At 55.9% G+C, this 21247-nt stretch overlaps 1 protein-coding gene across 1 annotated transcript in view; it reads left to right on the forward strand.

The window, feature by feature from the left end:
• Positions 1-20752, forward strand: part of UNC5A (unc-5 netrin receptor A) — a 73369-nt gene extending 52617 nt beyond the window's left edge. The window contains exons 3-16 of the mRNA XM_038771495.1: positions 753-896; positions 1363-1466; positions 3087-3267; positions 5263-5430; positions 7854-8018; positions 11133-11324; positions 11502-11804; positions 12591-12678; positions 13700-13868; positions 15552-15785; positions 17690-17839; positions 18067-18231; positions 18975-19162; positions 19414-20752. Of these exons, the coding sequence (XP_038627423.1) occupies positions 753-896; positions 1363-1466; positions 3087-3267; positions 5263-5430; positions 7854-8018; positions 11133-11324; positions 11502-11804; positions 12591-12678; positions 13700-13868; positions 15552-15785; positions 17690-17839; positions 18067-18231; positions 18975-19162; positions 19414-19579 (2417 nt within the window). The 3' untranslated portion in view covers positions 19580-20752. The remainder of the gene's footprint in view (positions 1-752; positions 897-1362; positions 1467-3086; positions 3268-5262; positions 5431-7853; positions 8019-11132; positions 11325-11501; positions 11805-12590; positions 12679-13699; positions 13869-15551; positions 15786-17689; positions 17840-18066; positions 18232-18974; positions 19163-19413) is intronic.
• Positions 20753-21247: the final 495 nt, after the last annotated feature.

Genomic DNA, 21247 nt, shown 5'->3' on the forward strand with positions numbered 1-21247 from the left:
TCAGAGGTCATGGGTTCAAATCCCGGCTCCGCCAATTGTCAGCTGTGTGACTTTGGGCAAGTCACTTCACTTCTCTGTGCCTCAGTTACTTCATCTGTAAAATGAGGATTAAGACTGTGAGCCCCCCGTAGGACAACCTGATCACCTTGTAACCTCCCCAGCTCTTAGAACAGTGCTTTGCACATAGTAAGTGCTTAATAAGTGCCATTATTATTATTATTATTACAGAGCCTGGCACATAGTGAGCACTTAACAAATATCATAATTAGTAGCCCAGTGCTTAGAACAGTGCTTTGCACATAATAAGCGCTTAATAAATACCATCATTATTATTATTATTCACCTGCTATCCCCCACATCTGCCAGATTTCATTTAGACACCATTCCCAAGCCCTCTTTAAATTCCCATTTTTACCCCCATCCAAGCCCTCCTAAAATTTATATTGCCCCCACCTTCCAAGCGCTCCTAAAATTCCCATCTTCCCCACATTCAAGCCCTCCTAAAATTCCTATTTCCCCCACCTTCCAAGCCTGCCTAATATTCCCATTTCCCCACTTTTCAAATCCTCCAAAAATTCCCATCTGCCCCACCAATCCACGTCCTTGTAAAAATCCCCCTCCTCCAAGAAGTCTGCCTCAGTTGGTCCACAACACCCCCAAATCACATCAAACTACAACCTTTGGTTGTTGGTGTTCAGTACTTACAGCAATGCATGCAAATTCACTGTGTTCTCTGCCTGTCCACTCCTCAGGCCTGCCCTTGATGGAGGTGAGGATCGACATCTCTCGGCAGCAGGTGGAGAAGATCTTCGGGCTGGAGGACTACTGGTGCCAGTGTGTGGCCTGGAGCACCTCGGGTACCACCAAGACCCAAAAGGCCTACGTGCGGATCGCCTGTGAGTCCACCGCTCTTCACTACTCTGTTCCCCCCAGCTCCCTCGCTCCCGTTCCCCACTCCCCACCCAATTCCTACCCTCCATTCCCCCACCTCCCCCTATCTCAGTTCATTCGTTCATTCAGTTCAATCATATTCATTGAGCCCCAACTGTGTGCATAGAACTGAACTAAGAGCTTGAGAGAGTGCACTACAACAATAAGTAGACACATTCCCTGCCCACAACGATTTTACAGTCTAGAGATTAGGAGTCCTCCCCGAATCTCAGTTCTCCGAGCTCCCCCCTTCTTTCCCTCCATTCCTCCAGATCTCCTGCTCCCCATGCTCTCCCTTCCCCTCAAATCCTCATTCTCCCAGCCACGGTTCCCCAACTTCCCCCCATTCTCCCAACAACCCTGCTCCCCAATCCCTCCTCACCCCAGCCTCCAACCCCATGCTGAGCCGGGACCCCTCCTGCCCCTCCCCAGATCTGCGCAAGAATTTTGAGCAGGAGCCACTGGCTAAGGAGGTCTCCCTGGAGGAGGGCATCGTGTTGCCTTGCCGACCCCCCGAGGGCGTCCCCCCGGCCGAGGTAAGGATGGGACACCTTTGATAGTGTTATGATATTATAACAATATGATATATTGATACGATATTTGTTAAACATTAAGACTGTAGGCCCTATGTGGGACAGGGGCTGTTTCCAACACCATTATTATGCATCTACTCCAGTGCTCAGTACAGTGCCTGGCACATAGTAAGAGCTTAACAAATACCTTTCTTTTAAATAAAAAGACCCAGCTGGGCCACTGACCTGTGGATAAACATCAGCCCTGAATCAGTGCTTAATTTGTACAGAGCATCATACTGAGTACTTACTGTGTACAGCGCACTGAACTAAGCACTTACTGTTTGCAGAATCTATGCTGTGTGCAGACTACTGTACTGTGTTCCTACCGTGTGCAGTGTATAATAATGATAATTGGTTTAGCGCTTACTATGTGCCAAGCACTGGTCTAAGCACTGCGGTTAGATTCAAGGTAAAAAGGTTGTCCCACATAGGGCTCAAGTCTTAATTCCCATTTTACAGATGAGGCACAGAGAAGTGAAGTGGCTTGCCCAGGATCACAAGTGGCTGGAGGCAGGATTAGAACCTCCGACCTCCTACTCCCAAGCCCGTGCTCTTGCCACTAAGGCACGCGGCTTCAATGATGAGAAGCAGCATGGCTCAGTGGAAAGAGCACAGGCCTTGGAGTCAGCAGTCACGGGTTCAAATCCCCGCTCCATCACTTGTCAGCTGTGTGACTTTGGGCAAGTCACTTAACTTCTCTGTGCCTCAGTTACCTCATCTGCAAAATGGGGATTGAGACTGTGAGCCCTCAGTGGGACAACCTCATCATCATCAATTGTATTTATTGAGCGCTTACTGTGGGCAGAGCACTGTACTAAACGCTTAACCTGATCACCTTGTAACTTCCCCAGCGCTTAGAACAGTGCTTTGCACATAGTAAGCGCTTAATAAATGCCATTATTATTATTATTATGCTTCAATGATGCTGCTTCATGATGATGATGATGATGGGATTTGTTAAACGCTCACTATGCACCAAGCACTGTTCTAATTGCTGGGGGGATACAAAGTAATCAGGTTGTCCCACATGGGGCACACAGTCTTCATGCCCATTTTACAGATGAGGTCACTGAGGCCCAGAGAAGTGAAGTGACTTGCCCAGAGTCACACAGCTGACAAGTGGTGGATCAGGGATTAGAACCCATGACCTCTGACTCCCAAGCCTGGGCTCTTTCCACTGAGCCAAACTGGTTCTCATGCTGCTTCATAATAATAATAATAACAATAATGGCATTTATTAAGCACTTACTATGTGCAAAGCACTGTTCTAAGCACTGGAGCACTGTTCTAAGTGCTGGAATGATAATAATAATAATAATTGTGGTATTTGTTAAGCACTTACTATGTACCAAGCACTGTTCTAAGCACTGGGGGAGACACAAGGTAATGTACACTATCCTGAATGCCTACTGTGTGCAGGGTACACTACTGGGCACCTGCTGAGTGCCATGTTGCCCCGAGTGCCCACTCTACCGGTCCCAGTCAGGTGCCCCCACCCTTCTTGCCAGTCCCCCCATCCCGCCACACACCACACGGCACTGACACACTGCCGGGGGGTGTCTCCCGCCTCCGTGGCGACAGGTGGAGTGGCTACGGAATGAGGACACGGTGGACCCCACGGCCGACCCCAACCTGTACGTGACCCTGGAACACAGCCTGGTGGTGCGGCGGGCCCGCCTCGCCGACACGGCCAACTACACCTGTGTCGCCAAGAACATCGTGGCCAGGAGACGCAGCTCCACCGCCGCCGTCACTGTGTACGGTGAGCGCCGCCCCCTGACCCCTGACCCTTGACCCCCGACTGCCGCCCCTCCAGACCACCACCATCACCGTGGACGGTGAACGCTGCACACTGACCCCCGCCAAGACTGTGTACAATGAGGGCTGTGTCCAACTCTGACCCCTGACTGCCGGCACCGTTTACGATGACCGCCCTACCCCAACTCTGACCCCTGAGCAGCGTGGCTCAGTGGAAAGAGCACGGGCTTTGGAGTCAGAGGTCACGGGTTCCAATCCCTTCTCCAGCAATTGCCAGCTGTGTGACTTTGGGCAAGTCACTTAACTCCTCTGGACCTCAGTTCCCTCATCTGTAAAATGGGGATGAAGACTGTGAGCCCCACGTGGAACAACCTGATCACCTTGTAACCTCCCCAGAGCTTAGAACAGTGCTTTGCACATAGTAAGCGGTTAATAAATGCCATTATTATTATTATTATTATTATCCCCACCCTCCAGACCACCACTGCCACTATATTCTGCAGATGCTGTACCCCAAACCCTGACCCCTATCACCAACTCCGGACTGACCCTCCCTGCCACTGTGTAGTGTGAATGCTACACTCCAGCCTTGATCTCTGACCCCAAATGCCACCCCCAGACCAAGCCCGGCCTTCTCCACACCCCACTCCCAACCGCCCCCAGAGCACCGTCGCCCCTTCCCAACCGCCTCCACCTTGGCACGTGGAGAGAGCCGAGTCCCATTCCCCCCATCTGCTCCCTCCCACCTCACCCATTTCCTCTCCACTGGCCTGTACTGACCACCACTGGCCCCCTGACCATCAGTCCCCTTAGCGTAGCCAGTTAGAGTCCCTGGGTCGGCGGCAGTAGTAGATGGGATGCATCAATCAATCGATCTACTCTGTGCAGAGCACTGTACTAAGCTCTTGGGAGAATATAATACAACAGAAAGGCCAAGATGGGTGGTAGGCCTGGGCGCTGCAGGGAGTGGGTGGCTCTGCAGTGACTGCGGAGGGATTCTGAGCCAACTGCAGGATCCAGGGTGCTCTGCCACACAGGAGCCTAAGGGTACGTGGCAGGAGAGGCAATCAGGGGAGACCTCAGTGCGGTTTAGGGGGCAAGGAACCGTGGTCCCGAGTGGACTGGGCGACTTGGGGTTGGCAAGCATCCTTGGGGGCTCCTGGAGGCCGACAGAAGGTGGGGAAGGGGACTCTCGGGCAGGGGAGGCCAACCCCCAAACATCAGAGAGAGGAGAGCCCGGGTCCGCAGGGTCTCTTTGGCCTCAAGGTTGGTCCCAGGGCGAAGCCAGGCACCGATGGCCGGGTCGCTGCCTTCCTGGAGGAGGTTCTGGCCCGAGTGGCCACTGGTGACGTCTGGGAGTGAATGTCGCCTCCCTGCTGCTTTGGCCTCAGCCCATGCCGAGCCACCTGTTCTCCCGCTTCTGCCCTTTCCCTGCCTCCCTCCCCCCGGACCTCCCTCCTTGTTCCCCAGATTTCCCTGTTTGCCCCCACTCCCAAGCCCTGCTCCTCACCCTCTTCCCTGACAGGAGGCTGGGGGGCTCCTCTCAGTCTTCCCCGTCCCAAAGATGGTTTTCAGCTGTCCCCCTGACTCAGACCACTCCTCTCCCTCTAAACTGCAAGATCGGAAACATTCTCGGGAAGACCCCCGGCCTCCCCCTCCATCCTGGGTTGACCACGTCTTTGGGTAGGAGCGGGAGCGGCGGAGCAAAGTGGTTTGAAGTCTGGTGGTTTGGAGACTCTGGAGCCCTGGATTCTAATCCTTCCTCTGCCGCTGCGTGACCTTGGGCCTGTCACTTAACCGCTCTGGCCCTGGGTCCCCCCCATCCCCATCTCCCAAGGCTGCTGAAGGAATGGAGTGGGTCACACAGTGGCGTGGCCAGGGAGGAGGACTATTCCGTTGGTACCCCCTGCGGCTGGCCACCGCCCCCCAAGTCCGTGGGGCCGTCGACTGGGCTCCCCCGGGGGTCGCTGACTTGGGTCCCTTCTCTGTCCCGCACCAGTGAACGGGGGATGGTCCACCTGGACGGAGTGGTCAGCCTGCAGTGCCCGCTGTGGGAGGGGCTGGCAGAAACGGAGCCGCAGCTGCACCAACCCCGCTCCTCTCAACGGTGGGGCCTTCTGTGAGGGCCAAAACGTCCAGAAAACAGCCTGCAGCACCCTGTGCCCAGGTACGGGCACCCTCCCCCCACCTCCGCCCACCACCTATCCCGGCATCTCCCGCACCCCTTCCTGGCACCCGGCTCCCGCCTGCTGGAGGGGAATTCCCCAGACAACAGAGGAGGAGGCCCCGCCTGCCCTCTGTCCATCGTCCATCCATCCATGAATCCCACAGGAAGAGATGCAGGGACACACGGGGAGGGCAGGGCAGCTCTGGGCCGAACGATGCCCGTCTCCTCTTGCTGGAGCTAGGAGCCAAGTTCAAATCTAGCCCTGTGAGGCCAGGCTCCTCCCCCTCCTTCTCCAGCCCTGTCATCCCTCTTTGTCCTCCTGTTTCATACCTCCCCTCCCTCACACCTCTTCTGCCTCCTCACCCCTGCTCACAGTCCTGCTCTTCCCTAAGGGGATGGGTCAACTTCCCCTGGCTTACAAGGCCTGCAGGTTGGGGAATCTGGAAGCCCAGATCCTCATTCGCCTCTATTGCCTTGTGACCTTGGGTAAGTCGCTTAACCTCTCTGGGCTTGGGGAGAAGCCTCTGAGGTTCGGATCCAGAATGAGAAGCAGCAGGGCCTAGCGGAAAGAGCCGGGGTCTCGGAGTCAGGGGAGGATTCGGGTTCTAATCCCTGCTGGGCCAGCTGCCCACTGTGTGACTGTGAGCAAGTCACTTAACCTCTCTGAGGCAGGAGAGCAGGTGGCGGTGGCATCGTCTCCGAGTGCCAAGGCTACTGGGGCAGAGGGTGAAGAGGGACCCGGGATTGGGTTGGGGGTTACGTCTCCCCAGGCTGAATGCCTGTAACATATAAAGGGGTTCCCTTCCCCACACCTTTCTCCTCTGTGGCTACAACTGGTTGTATGAAAGCAGTGGTTGGAGTATGGGCCTGGGAATCAGAATGTCATGGGTTTTTATCCCGGCTCTGCCCTTTGCCTACTGTGTGACTTTAGGCAAGTCACTTCACTTCTCTGAGCCTCAGTTCCTTCATCTGGAACATGGGGATTGAGGATGTGAACCCCAATCCAATTTGCTTGGATCTACCCCAGTGCTTAGTACGGTGCTTGGCACAAAGTAAGCGCTCAACAAATACATTATTATTATTATTATGAGGATCACGTGGTCTGGAACACAGTGGGGGGGGTAGCGGGGGAAGGGGGTCCATGAAATCTGTGGGCAACACAGGCCGGGCTCCACGTGGACTAACTGGGCCAGCTGACGTTGCTGAGGAGGGAATGGCAGGCGGTACAGCCTGGGCCTCCTTGTTCAGCTGTGTGCCTTTGAAGCAGTGGGTTGCCCTCTCTGGGTGCTTTGGGAAGGTCAGCCCCTGCCCCTGGGGAACACGAGTGGGTGAGCATTCTTCCCACCTCGTGCCCATTCAGGCCCAGCACAGCTGAGCAAGGAGGCAGAGGGGGTGGTCTGTGGGCATGCACGTGGGCCGGGCGCGGAGTGAACACCCCAGTGCGAGTTTACCTTAGAGCGCGGTTCTGCGAGAACGTGGGCTCCTCGTTCTAGGAAAACTGTGGTGGGTCAGGCAGAGCCCAGTGCTGCGCCATCTGAGGAAGGGAGTGTCCATGGACATTAATCCGGACCCAGGTGTATTGCGGCACTTGCCCGCTTTGGGGGCACGGATCTCTCCGGGCCCACAGTTGGGGGATTGGGACACCTGAGAACCAGGAGCCTCAGTCTCCTCTTCATCCCCCTTCCCCACTTACCTTTTCCTCCCTCCCCTTCCCGTTGAGGGAGAAGGGGGAAAATAGAGGATGTGCGTTGTAAGTTCTGCTGTCCCAAGGACTGCTGGGAATTCAGGTGCAGAGGGTAATTATCCACGCGCCTCAGTGGCCCCCACATCATCATCATCATCATCAATCGTATTTATTGAGCGCTTACTATGTGCAGAGCACTGTACTAAGCGCTGGGGAAGTACAAATTGGCAACATATAGAGACAGTCCCTACCCAACAGTGGGCCCCCACATACACCTAGAGTGAGTCCCCAATCAAATCTGATCCCCCCCCATTCCCACCCCACCCCACCATTATACACACGCACCGCAAGGGACCCAATCACGTCTGACCAGGATGGCTTTACTAACCCTTGTGACCCTGGGAGAGCCTGAGGCCTGTGAATCCCCAGTCTAAGCCTGGCCCAGATCAGCCCGGCCTTCCCAAACTGCCCTGTGGGACTCTCCATCACCCCTCCTTCCCCTTCCAACAGCCCTGGCACCATACAACCATCTGGCCTCCTTGTTTCTAACTCGCACCCCGCGGGTGAGACTCACCCGGACACCGCCAGCTCGGTCCTCCTCTGAGAAGGGAGCCCTGAGCACTATCCAACCCCACTCCATTCCTGGATCTCCTCGGGCCCAAGGGGACAGACCTGCCGGGACCCGGGCCGGCCTCTGACGGCCGCCTCCTGTGCTTGTGTCCGTGGCGTGTGTGTCCAGTAGACGGAGGCTGGAGCGGTTGGAGTCTGTGGTCGACGTGCGGGCTGGACTGCACCCGCTGGAGAAGCCGTGAGTGCTCAGACCCGGCCCCCCGCAATGGCGGGGAGGGCTGCCAGGGCGCTGAGCTGGACGCCCACAACTGCACCAGCGATCTCTGCGTCCACAGTGAGTATGAGCCCTCTGCCCAGCTGATCCGGGCTCCCTGGATCAATCAATCAATCGTATTTATTGAGCGCTTACTGTGTGCAGAGCACTGGACTAAGCGCTTGGGAAGTACAAGCTGGCAACGTATAGAGACGGTCCCTACCCAACAGTGGGCTCACAGTCTAGAAACTCATCACCTTGTAACCTCCCCAGCGCTTAGAACAGTGCTTTGTACATAGTAAGTGCTTAACAAATGCCATCATCATTATTATTACTATCACATTGGGCAGACCAGGCACTGGTCACTTGGGAGAGTACAGTAGAACAGGAGGAGCATTTATTCACTCAATCATTCATTCATTCTTTCAATCATATTTTCATTCATTCCATCGTATTTATTGAGTGCTTACTGTGTGCAGAGCACTGTACTAAGCGCTTGGGAAGTACAAATCGGCAACATATAGAGACGGTCCCTACCCAACAACGGGCTCACGGTCTAGAATACTTATTAATGAGTGCTTACGGTGTGCAAAGCACTGTACTAAGCACTTGGGAGAGTACAATATAACAATGAACAGACACATGCTCTGCCCTCAACGAGCTTATAGTCTAGAGGGGCAGACAGACGCTAATACAAATAAATAAATAAATAAATAAATTACAGACTGCTCCCACTTTCCCTAGAGATGGGAGTTTGAATCCCCAGGGCTTCTCCCCTTCTCCTCCTAATAATAATGATAATAACTGTGGCATTTGTTAAGCACTTACTATGTGCCAGGCACTGTACGAAGCACTGGGGTGGATACAAGCAAATCGGGTTAGGCGCAGTCCCTGTCCCATACAGAGCTCACAGTTTTAATCCCCATCTTATAGATGAGGTAACTGAGGCCTAGAGAAGCTAAGTGACTGAAGAGGCCGGGCCTGGGAATAAGAGGACCTGGGTTCCAATCCCAGCTCTGCCATGTGTCTCTTGTGTGACCTTGGGCGAGTCATTTAATTTCTCTGTGCCTCAATCCCCTCATCTGCAAAATGGGGATTAAATCCTACTCCCTCCTATTTAGACTGTGAGCCCCATGTGAAACAGAGAATGTGTGGAGCCTGATTATCTTGTATCTACCCTTAGTATAGCATTTAGCACATTGTAAGTGCTTAACAAACATCATTTAAAAAAAATAAAAAATAGGAGGGGTAGAGCTCGTTGAGTGCCTTACGGCAGAAGGTCAGGAGTGTCTCCTTGAGGTGGAGAAGGATGGAGGACCAAAGGCAGTGACCTGCAGGACAAGGACAAAGAGCCGATAAGGGGGAGGAGGAGAAGGAGTCGAAAGAGCTAGTGATAAGCGCTTAATTACAAGGTGATTACTAACAATTAAAGAATCCAATGCAATGTTTCCCCTGGAACAAACCCCTCCCTCCCTCTCTTTCAATTAAAAACCCAATTATCTGTGTCAATTCCTTCCTGATGGGCATTTCTTCCATTATGCAAATGCTTTCGAAAATCAATACCGTCTCCTCCAGACGGACAGCAGTCATCAACCAGCCCTGTCCCCCTCCCCGCCTCGCCCTCCGAGGCTGGGTATGTCGGGGACACTGGGGCCGCAGCCTCCGCGGGGACCCGCCACTCTGGAAACTGGACCCGAGATCATCCCCCTGCGCCCATAGACCCACCACACACACACACACACACACACACACACGCACATCATACATATGCATGCTGCACTACAGTCCAACACAAAGGTACACACCCTATGATGAACTGAACAGTTTTATATCCAGAAACACAGTGATTGATGGGTTTGTGCCTCTCTCTCTCTCTCTCAGACTCACACACACACACACACACACACACACACACACACACACACACAATGCTCCAAACCCTTCACACCCGTCCTGCCCACTTCCTTGAGAGAGCCCTCCCCTCCCTGCCAGAAGCTAGTGCAGGAAACCCCCATGGGTTGGGGGGGTGGGGTGATTGTCAGCAACTCTGGTATTTCTTAACAGAAATGGGTTCATGACCAGAAATGTCATGGATTCAAATCCCAGCTCCATCAATTGTCAGCTGTGTGACTTCGGGCAAATCACTTCACTTCGCTGGGCCTCAGTTACCTCGTCTGTCAAATGGGGATTAAGACTCTGAGCCCCCCGTGGGACAACCTGATCACCTTGTAAACTCCCCAGTGCTTAGAACAGTGCTTTGCACATAGTAAGCGCTTAATAAATGCCATCATTATTATTATTATTACCCTTCCCCCCTCCCGAAAAAGGGGGGCAACCAATAGGATCAAGCAGAGAATCTGCTCATCATGACTCTCTCCCCTCCCCCAGAGCCCCTCCAGCCCCAGCCTGATTCTTGGGGTGGATCCATTTCCAAGGTGGCTTGGGATGGGGTGGGGGTCCTTCCAGTTTTCCAGACTGCCCAGACTGGGGGCTTGCTTAGAGGGACCCGGGGAAATGCAGGTTTGAGCCAGAAACCTGCAGTCACCCACACCTCCCCCTTCCATCCCCACACCCTGGTGTTGAACCCCAAACCTGTTTGCCCCGGTCTCCCCTTAGTCTCCCCCAGGCTCCCCAAGTCTCTCCTGAATCTTCCCTTGGCTCTTTTCTGGCCTTCCCAGGTTCCCCAGAGACTTTCCTGATCTCCTGCCTCCCACTCTGATTTCCCTTGGCCTGGGTCTTCCATGGCCTTTTTTTTTTTAAATGGTATTTGTTAAGTGCTTACTATGTGCCAAGAACTGTACTAAGCACTGGGATAGATACATGTTAATCAGGTGGGACGCAATCCCCATCCCACATAGGGCTCATGTTCTTAATCCCCATTTTACAGATAGGTCACTGAGGCCCAGAGAAATGAAATGACTTGCTTAAGGTCTTACAGCAGACCAGTGGCAGAGCTGGGTAATTAAAACCCAGGTCCTTCTAACAGGCCCATGCTCTATCCATTAGACTTCCCCACTCTCACCGAGTCCTTTTTCCTAGAAGTGCCAATCCCCAGCTGGGCAGGAGCAGAAGGAAGACATGAGCGCTTGCCTCTTCCACCCCACGCATCAGTGCCAAGTTTGGGGTGGCCCTCCGTGGGCCCTGGCTGGCCCCAGAGGGAGCCCACCAGGACCACGGTCTTGCTGTCTCCCACAGCGGGGGCCTCGGGCGTCGAGGACGTAGCCCTGTACGTGGGGCTGCTGGCCGTGGCGGTGTGCTTGGGCCTCCTCCTGCTCGTGGCTGTCCTGGTGTACTGCCGCAAGAAGGACCGCCTGGACGCGGATGTGGCCGACTCGTCCATCCTGACCTCCGGCTTCCAGCCCGTCAGCATCAAGCCCACCAAGGCCGGTGAGCAGAGATTCCCCTGCCTGGGCATCCCAGGGCCTGGGGGCACGGGCCGGATGGCTAAATAACAAGACTCCAGGGCTCACACCATGGGGGCTGCCTACTCTGGCACCAGGCACACAGTGGGCAGCAAGGGCCGGGGGCGGACAGCCTTCTCACCTCTTCGGTCTATCCTCCCAGACAACTCCCACCTGCTGACCATCCAGCCTGACCTGAGCTCAGCCACGACGACCTACCAGGGCCCCCTCTGCCCCCGTCAGGACAGCCCCGCGCACAAGTTCGCGTTGGCCAACGGACACCTGCTCAGCCCCCTGGGAGATGGCCGCCACACGCTGCATCGCAGCTCGCCCGCCACCGAGGCCGTGGACTTGGTCACCCGGCTGTCCAGCCAGACTTACTTCCGCTCCCTGCCCCGAGGGTCCAGCAACATGGCCTACGGGACTTTCAACTTCCTGGGGGGGCGGTTGATGCTCCCCAACACAGGTAGAGCCTGGGGTGGGGGCGAGAGGGGTCATCCCCGGGGCCCAGACTTCAGGATGTTAAGGGAAACCCTGCCACCCCCATCCTATATCCTGTGGCTGGGGTCGTGGCCAGTCCCTCCTGGCCCTTCCGTTGACGGGAAGGGTTGTTGCATTGGTGGCCACGATAATGGCCCCTACTCCACCCCGGCCACCGCCGGCACCCCAAGGAGCCCCTTCGTGGTCCTGGAGACTCAAGGGGAGCCAACAGGGTTGACAAAGCCTGGGGGCAATTTGTGAACCTCTCAGGCCGATTGGGGTGTGAGTGGTCTAGGGACTTGGGGGCCAAGGCCTGGAGTCCAGACTGCCATTGGTACATGCAGGTGAAGGAATGTCTGTGTTTTGTAGCACCCCAGCAGGCAGACCCACAGGTGTGTGTGTGTGTGTGTGTGTTTCCATGTTGTGGGGGTGAATGGATGGAGATCCTGGACATAACCACATTGCATCCCCTCCTATCAGTGTCCAGGGCATGGTGACCTTTGAGAGGTCATTCAGTCCATCTTCCTGCCTGCGGGCAGCAGTTCCCAACCCAGGTCTTCTGGTCCTTTCCAACAGTCTATACTGCCTCTTTAGTAAACTGCAGATTTGTCGGACACCATGAAGGTCAGATGGGGCCAGAGGGATGGGGTGTCAGCTGTACATAGAAAAGGAGCTGAGAGGAGGTATGGACCACGGTATTAGCGAGGGCTGGTCTCTCCCCTCTCTCTCTATCTCTCTCTCTCTCCCTCTCCTCTCTCTCTCCCCATTCTAGGGATCAGCCTCCTCATCCCTCCAGACGCGATCCCCCGGGGGAAGATCTATGAGGTGTATCTGACCCTGCACAAACAGGAGGACGTGAGGTAACCTCTGCCGTCTCCGGTCCAGTGGGGCCGGGGCGGCTGTGGAGACAAAGAGGACAGAAGGGGCTGCGTCCTGCCCTGAGGGCTCACCCCCCTGCCCCTCTCCTGCTCAGATCTTCCCACGGTGGCCAGCACCCCAGGTGGGGCATATGCGAGGCAGGCATCTTAATCGAGACATGCCTGTGGGTATCACAGGGTGGCAACTCCTGTGGGCTACTTTCTCAGCTCCCAAGTCCAGTGGCCTGTCCCTAGTGTGACCCCCGAGTCAGAACCACTGTCCCACTCTTCGGGTCCACTGCCCCCTCTCCCAGACTTAGCAGGTTTCGGGTGGGCACCAAGTGGCTGCCTTTGTGCCCCTCTCCCCGGTAAGATAATAATAATGATCGGGAAATTTGTAATCGGTCCCTGCATGCCAAATTCTGCACTAAACGCTGAGGCAGAGAAATGCCATCAGACAGACTCAGCCCCTGTCCCACATGGGATTCACGGCCTAAAGATGGGGAGAACCCATTTTACAGATGAAGAAACTGAGGCCCAGAGAAGTCAGGTGACTTGTCTAAGGTCATACAGCAGGCAAACGGTAGAGCCAGGATTAAAATAATAATAATTGTGGTATTTGTTAAACACTTACTATGTGCCGAGCACTGTACTAAGTTCTGGGGTAGATACAAGATCATCAGGTCCCACACAGGGCTCCTAATCTAAGGACGAAGGAGAACAAAGATTGAATCTCCATTTTGTGGATGAGGGAACTGAGGTCCAGAGAAGTGAAGGGACTTACCCAAAGTCACACAGCAGGAATGTGGCGCAGCTGGGATCAGAACCCAGGTCCCCCAGCTCCCAGGCTGGTGCTCTTTCCACTAGCCACACCGCTTCTCCTAGCCAAAGCCACCAGGGCCCCCACAAATCAGCACACAAATCACCTCGCTGCCCCGGCAAACAGACACAGTCCGCCTCCCGGGGCCTTGGCGTTCCCCGCTGATGCCTTCTCCTCTCCTCGCTCGGTATTTGTCCACTTGAGGCTGCCCCTAGCCGGCTGCCAGACGTTGCTGAGCCCCATCATAAGCTGCGGGCCGCCCGGCGTGGTGCTCACCCGGCCCGCCATCCTGGCCATGGACCACTGCGTGGAGGCCGGCCCGGACAACTGGAGCCTCCGCCTGAAGAAGCAGTCCTGTGAGGGCTCCTGGGAGGTCAGCAGAGGGCCCGGGATGGGGGGCAGAGGGCCCAGGGGCAGGGGGAGGGCGGGAAAAGGCCCGGAGACAATGGGCAGAGGGCCTGAGGATGGGGGACTGGGGGATCCTCCCCTCTCAGCTCCTTATCCCTGCTTCTGTCAGGGGCAAAACCTGCCCTCCACCTTCTCCCGGGGCTTGGGGGCCTGTCCAAAGCAGGGCTTTCTGAGGCAACAGGCCTTAGGGCCTCCTTGGGTCTCCCCTCCCCGCGGGAAGCATCGGGTGCCCAACTGCTCTCTAAGACTATAAGCATGCTGTGAGCAGGGAACACGTCTGTTGTTGTATTGTAGTCTCCCGAGTGCTTTACCCACAGTAAGCCCTCAGTTAATTCGATTGAATGAATGGATGAAATGACTGAAAGGCTTGGACAAGGGTGGGGTTCGTTTTAGGACTCAGTAGAAAGAGCACGGGCTTGGGAGTCAGAGGTCATGGGTTCAAATCCCGGCTCTGTCAGCTGTGTGACTTTGGACAAGTCACTTCACCTCTCTGTGCCTCAGTAGCCTCATATGTAAAATGGGGATTAAAACTGTGAGCCCCCCATGGGATGACCTGATCACCTTGTAACCTGCCCAGCGCTTAGAACAGTGCTTTGCACGTAGTAAGCACTTAACAAATACCATCATTATTATTATTAAAGAGCAAAAATCCCCCTCCCCGAGCCCCAGGGTTAATATTTCCAATTCCTTAAACAGCACCACTCACCCTCAGGTGGCCTCTAACACCTGCTTCTTTTTTAATTTTTAAATGGGAGATAAGAGCTTACTATGAGCCAAACACTGTACTAACTGCCAACTGGGGTAGATCAAAGCTAATCAGGTTGGACGCAGTCCACGTCCCACATGGGGCTCCCAGTCTTCAACCCCATTTTATAGTTGGAGTAAGTGAGGCCCAGAGAAGTGACTTCCCCAGGGTCACACAGCAGACAAGTGGCAGAGCCAGGATTAGAACCCAGGTCCCTCCCAGGAGCCACTGCTTCTGCCCTCTCAGCCCCACTGGACCCCAGCCCACTCAACTCAGTCATTCATTCATTCAATTGTATTTATTCATTCATTCAATTGTATTTATTGAGCACTTACTGCGTGCAAAGCACTGTACTAAGCGCTTGGGAAGTACAAGTTGGCAACATATAGGGATGGTCCCTACCCAACAGTGGGCTCACAGTCTAGAAGTATTTATTGAGCACTTACTGTGTGCAGAGCACTGTACTAAGTGCTTGGGAAGTACAAGTTGGCAACATAATCAATCAATCAATCGTATTTATTGAGCACTTACTGTGTGCAGAGCGCTGTACTAAGCGCTTGGGAAATACAAGTTGGCAACATATAGAGACGGTCCCTACCCAACAGCGGGCTCACAGTCTAGAAGGGGGAGACAGACAACAAAACAAAACATATTAACAAAGTAAAATAAATAGAATAAATATGTACAAGTAAAATAAATAAATAAATAGAGTAATAAATCGGTACCAACATATATACCTATACACAGGTGCTGTGGGGAGGGGAAGGAGGTAAGGTGGGGGGATGAGGAGGGGGAGAGGAAGGAGGGGGCTCAGTCTTCTGCCTTCCCCTGCCCCCTCCCTCAGCCTGGACCGGGGTCGGTCTCCCCGCTTGGGTCCTCAGCCCATTCTCCCTCTCTGGCCAGGACGTGCTGCACCTGGGCGAGGAGGGCTCCTCCAGCCTGTACTACTGCCAGCTGGAAGCCCAGGCCTGCTACGTCTTCACGGAGCAGCTGGGCCGCTTTGCCCTGGTGGGCGAATCCCTGAGCACGTCGGCCGCCAAGCGGCTCAGGCTGGTGCTCTTCGCCCCCACGGCCTGCACCTCGCTGGAATACCACATCCGGGTCTACTGCCTCAACGACACCCAGGACGTCCTCAAGGTAACCAGGCCTCTGGCACGGTCAGCCCCCTGACCCCCAGTCCAGGGCACCAAGACACTTGGAAGAACAGTCCTCTCCATCCCTGACTCTCCCCCGGCGACCCAGCATGGATTTTCCAACAGCCCCAACTCTCCCCCAGTGACCCAACACAGACTGTCCAACTCAACTCTCTCCTCCCCATCCCCTCCTCTCCTCCAGTGACCCAGCATGGGCCATCCAACACCCCTGACTCTCTCCTCTCCATCCCTGACCGTCCCTAGTGACCCAGCCCATGCCCAGGGTCCTGGATTCATTCAATTGTATTTATTGAGTGCTTACTGTATTTATTGAGCACTTGGGAAGTCCAAGTTGGCAACATATAGAGACGGTACCTACCTAACAGTGGGCTCACAGTCTAGAAGGGGGAGATAGAGAACGGATGAAGACCCCTCCTGGACCTGGACTGGGCACCCATCCTAACTCCGACCCTGCATCTTCCTGGGTAGCTTTGCCCACTGGGTTTAGTGTGACACTCGTTGTGAGCCCAAGCCCTTTGGGCCCTCCCAGCCCTGGACACCGGGGGGTTCAGGGAACTACAGGTACCGTGGCCAATCCGCCAGACCCCCAACGTCCCCCAACTCCAGCCTCTTTCCCCCGTCCTCTTCTCTTTGCCCCAGAGGCCCTGCCTCCCCCCCCCCCCACTTCCCCTGGACCCCAGTCCTGGAGGCCAGGGGGAGGGGACGGAGGAGGGGGAGGTCCTTCTCCCCCTCCCTCACCGGGCCGGGTGAACCCTGGCACCCCATTTGCATTCAGCGGCGGTGGCACCCGGCACTTTATTATTTTTGCAGCTTTGGTATTTATTAAACTGTCACTTCCCCCAAATGACCTTTCTAGCGGGTAATTACAGAACCCATTACTTTCCCAAAAAGAGAGAGGGAAAAGTTCCGCCTTAATGACATTAATCTCCCCTGGTCCCCCCACCGCCGCTCCGGGCTTCCCATTAACCACTTACCTGCCTGGGAGAAGCCCGGCACCCGCTGCGAAGGGGATGAGGTGGAGCAGGGCTGAGCACTCCAGGGGCCTCTCCCAGCCCAGCTTTACTTCTCTGTGCCTCAGTTCCCTCATCTGTAAAGTAGAGATTGAGACTGCAAGCCCCCCGTGGGACAGGGACCGTGTCCAACCCGATAGAGAAGCAGCATGGCTCAGTGGAAAGAGTACAGTCAGAAGTCAGGGGTTCAAATCCCGGCTCCGCCACTTGTCCGCTGTGTGACTTTGGGCAAGTCACTTCACTTCTCTGTGCCTGTTACCTCATCTGGAAAATGGGGATTAAGTCTGTGAGCCCCACGTGGGACAACTTGATTACCTTGTATCTACCCCAGTGCTTAGAACAGTGCACATAGTAAGCACTTAATAAATGCCATCATTATTATTATTATTATTACAGACTTTGAAGTCAGAGGTCATGGGTTCAAATCCCGACTCCACCAATTGTCAGCCGTGTGACTTTGGGGAAGTCACTTTAACTTCTCCGTGCCTTAGTTACCTTACCTGTAAAATGGGAATTAAGGCTGTGAGCCCCCCGTGGGACAACCTGATCACCTTGTAACCTCCCCAGTGCTTAGAACAGTGCTCGGCACATAGTAAGCGCTTAACAAATGCCATCATTGTTATTATTATTATTCATTCGTTCAATCGTATTTACTGTGTGCAGAGCACTGTATTAAGCGCTTATTATTGGCTTGGATCCACCCCTGCGCTTAGTACAGTGCCAGGCACACAGCAAGCACTTACCTAATATCATAATTATTATTGGCTCCAGGACTCCTGGGTCCCCAGCCCTGCGTGGTCGGCAAAGGGGGCGGTGGGGGAGGGAAGGGGGTCCCGGGCCTGTTGTCCTGGGCTGAGCCTCTGCCGTCCGGGAGCAGGAGGTGATTCAGATGGAGAAGCAGACGGGAGGTCAGCTGATCGAGGAGCCGCGGGTCTTACACTTCAAGGACAGCTACCACAACCTCCGGCTCTCCATCCACGATGTGCCCAGCTCCCTGTGGAAGAGCAAACTCCTCGTCAGCTACCAGGTGAGGGGGGCACCCATCCACCCCTCACCCCACCCTGGTGACTAGGCCGGGGAAAGGATTGGAGGTTTGGGGCACGAGTTTAAAAAGCCCTCCTTCGGCTTCCACGCTGGAGCGATTTCATCCATTCGGTCATGTGTGTGCATGGGGGGGAAAGGGGCTACAGGAGAATTTTGTGGAGGGAGGGGCGAGATCCGGGTTGAATGTCATCCCGTCCGTGGTCCCCGCAGGAGATCTCTTTCTACCACATCTGGAGCGGGGCGCAGCCCTACCTGCAATGCACCTTCACCCTGGAGCGCTTCAGTGCCAGCACCAGTGACCTGGCCTGCAAAATTTGGGTCTGGCAGGTGGAGGGGGACGGACAGAGCTTCAACGTCAACTTCAACATCGCTAAGGCGAGCCCAGAGGGGCCGGGGCTGGGGTCAGGGCTGGCTCCATGGGCAGGGCTGCTGGGCTTGGTGGGCCCTGCTGGGGCTGGGCTCTGGGAACCTGGTTGGGGCTGGGGGTTGGGGTTTGGGGCTAGTCTCGGGCTGGGGTCAGGGTCAGCTCTGTGGGCTGGGCTGAAGTTGGGCCTGGGCTCCTTGAGTCAGGCTGGGGTCAGGTTCATTCATTCATTCATACGATCATATTTATTGAGCGCTTACTGGGTGCGGAGCACTGTACCAAGCGCTTGGGAAGTCCAAATCGGCAACATATACAGTCCCTACCCAACAACAGGCTCACCGTCTAGAAGGGGGAAACATACAACAAAACAGGTGGACAGGTGTCAAGTCGTCAGAACAGATAGAATTTTGGAAAGGAATTCTGCTCTGGAAATCCACTGAGATGTCAAATATAACCCCTCACCGCGGCAGGAAACGAGACTCCTACACAGCTGATCCGGTACCACAGATTCTGCCCAACTTTCCAGCCACTACCTTTTGTTTCCTTGCATTTATTCAGAGGCTAAATGGGACATTTTGATTTAAGAAACTGCTATCACCAGGGAAAGGTTCAGGGCTCGGCTCTGTGGGTCAGGCCCGGAGCAGGACAAGGTTGGGGCAGGGGCGCCGGGGGGGCCGGGAGATGGGGACTCCGGGGGCTGGGGGGCAGGAGTCGGAACCAGCCTTAACTAGGCCCATCCCACCGGCCCCGGCAGGACACACGGTTTGCAGAGCTGCTGGTCCCGGAGAGTGAAGCGGGGACCCCCGCCCTGGTGGGCCCCAGTGCCTTCAAGATCCCCTTTCTCATCCGCCAGAGGATCATCAGCAGCCTGGACGGCCCCGCCGGGGCCCGCGGCGGGGGCGCAGACTGGAGAGCTCTGGCCCAGAAGCTGCACCTGGACAGGTGGGAGGGCAGGGCGCGGGAGCGGGGCCACGCAGCCGTCCCTTCCTTCATTCAGTTGTTGAGCACTCACCGTGTGCAGAGCACTGTACTGAGCGCCGGGGAGAGGACGAGAGAACGATAAGCAGACACACTCCCTGCCCACAAGGAGCGGACGGTCTGGAGGACCAGGCCTCAGCCAGCCCATCCTGGCACCCGGCCGCCCTCTCCGCTGACCGGGGGTCCCCGCCTCTCTTTGCCTCCACCCCCACTAGCCACCTGAGCTTCTTCGCCTCCAAGCCGAGCCCCACGGCCCTGATCCTGAGCCTGTGGGAGGCCCGCCATTTCCCCCATGGGCACCTGAGCCAGCTGGCCGCCGCCGTGGCCGACCTGGGCCGGCAGGATGCCTCCCTCTTCGCCATTTCCGAGGCAGAGTGCTGAACCCTTGCCACCCCCCCCGGCCCGAGCGAGGGTAGGGGGGGCGCTCACCGTGTAAACACCAGCCATGGGAGAGTGGGGGGCACCTGACAGCGCCCACCGTCCTGTCTGCATCGCTCCTGACCCTCGCCTCCGCAGGCCCCGGGGACAGAGAGGCACGATTTCGAGGGAGAAGCTGGGGGGCCCAGGAGTGGCACCCCGCCACCCACCAAAAGCCATGTCCCCGGGGGCACCTGAGGGTGGGCACGGCTCTGGGCCAGTCCTGCTCAGAGCCACCGGGCACCACCGCAGTCGACTGCCCGGGGCCCACCCACGCTGCCGCTATGGGAGCGAGCGGCACCGACCTTCCCCAAGCCCTCTGCTCACCCCCTCCCACCTCTGCCACCCCCCACCCACCATTCAAGAGCCCCGGGGGGGGGTCACGTACAGAGTCTGGCATCCCTTATGCTACCTCTCCCACACACGCCGTGTGGCCCTGGGTGGGAGGGAGGGTTGGGCAGGGGAGGAACAGTCACCCAGTTCCCACCCCTCCCTCTCCAGATTTGGGCCTTATGCAATGTTTCTGGGTCCTCGGGCCGAGAGGAGATGTGAGCCCACACCCTTCCCCGCCTCACCCTATGCCCCCCAACTTCCCTTATTTTCAGATACCTAGGGAGGGGCTCCTTCCTCTCCCTCCCCACACCCCCCTCCATACTGAGGTCTCAGCAGAGGGCCTGCAAGACCCCAAAGCAGGGAAGGGTGAATCTGCAGCAGTCCAGGAGGGGAAGGGGGCAGGGCCCTGTCACTCACACCCACCCACACCCACCCCAACTCCCCTGCCATCCCCCTCAGGCCGTGCCCTCCGACCTTCCAGTACCGCAGCTGGCCCGCTGGCAAATGCTGTGCCCGTGGGCCCTCCCCCGTCCCCTCCCTTCCCCTGCGGAAAGCGGGGAGAGGGTGTATATGCAATGGGAGTCATGCGTTGTACATTGGCGAGTGTCCGTGTGCTGTGAGCTGTGTCTGTTTCTGGAGCCCGGCCGCTCCCGGGAACACGGCGTGTCGTGTAAAGAGCGTTTTTCTAATTCTGTATTCAAGTGCATTCAAGTATTAAACTTGGCCTTATGTACATACATACTCAATCCCGGGAGGAGGGTGTATAGGAATTTTAGTGGACAGGAATGTAAATAAATTATATATATATTGCTAATTAGCTTGGTCATTCTCTGGGGGGAGGGGGGACCCGGGAGAGGGAAGAGGGCTGGAGAAAAGAGGGGCCAGGATGGGGTTTGGTCGAGGGGATCGCCTGACCCCCGCCCACCGACCTGGCCATCCCTAGGTGTCTTCCCCTCTGGCACCCCCAGTCCAGGACCATGCCTGTCTCCACCCTCAGTGGCACTTGGAGATGCCCACCCTAATGGTTAGGACTGAACTGACATTCCTGACCCTCCAGTGTGGACCCCTCGCCCGTGGATTCCCCGCCCCCCAACATCACTGGGTTCGGTTTCTGTGGTATGGGGGGGGGGCCATGCCCGCGATGAACACGTGGCCTGGCCCTGAGCCCAGGTGGTGCCCATGGCAACCACGAGGGACTCATTTACTTATTCATTTATTGTATTTATTTATGGTATTTGTTAAGCGCTTACTGTGTGCCAGCCAGTGAACTGAGCACTAGGATAGATACAAGTTTTTAGG

The sequence above is a fragment of the Tachyglossus aculeatus genome, chromosome X2 (assembly GCF_015852505.1).
Source record: "Tachyglossus aculeatus isolate mTacAcu1 chromosome X2, mTacAcu1.pri, whole genome shotgun sequence".
NCBI classification, from domain to species: domain Eukaryota; kingdom Metazoa; phylum Chordata; class Mammalia; order Monotremata; family Tachyglossidae; genus Tachyglossus; species Tachyglossus aculeatus.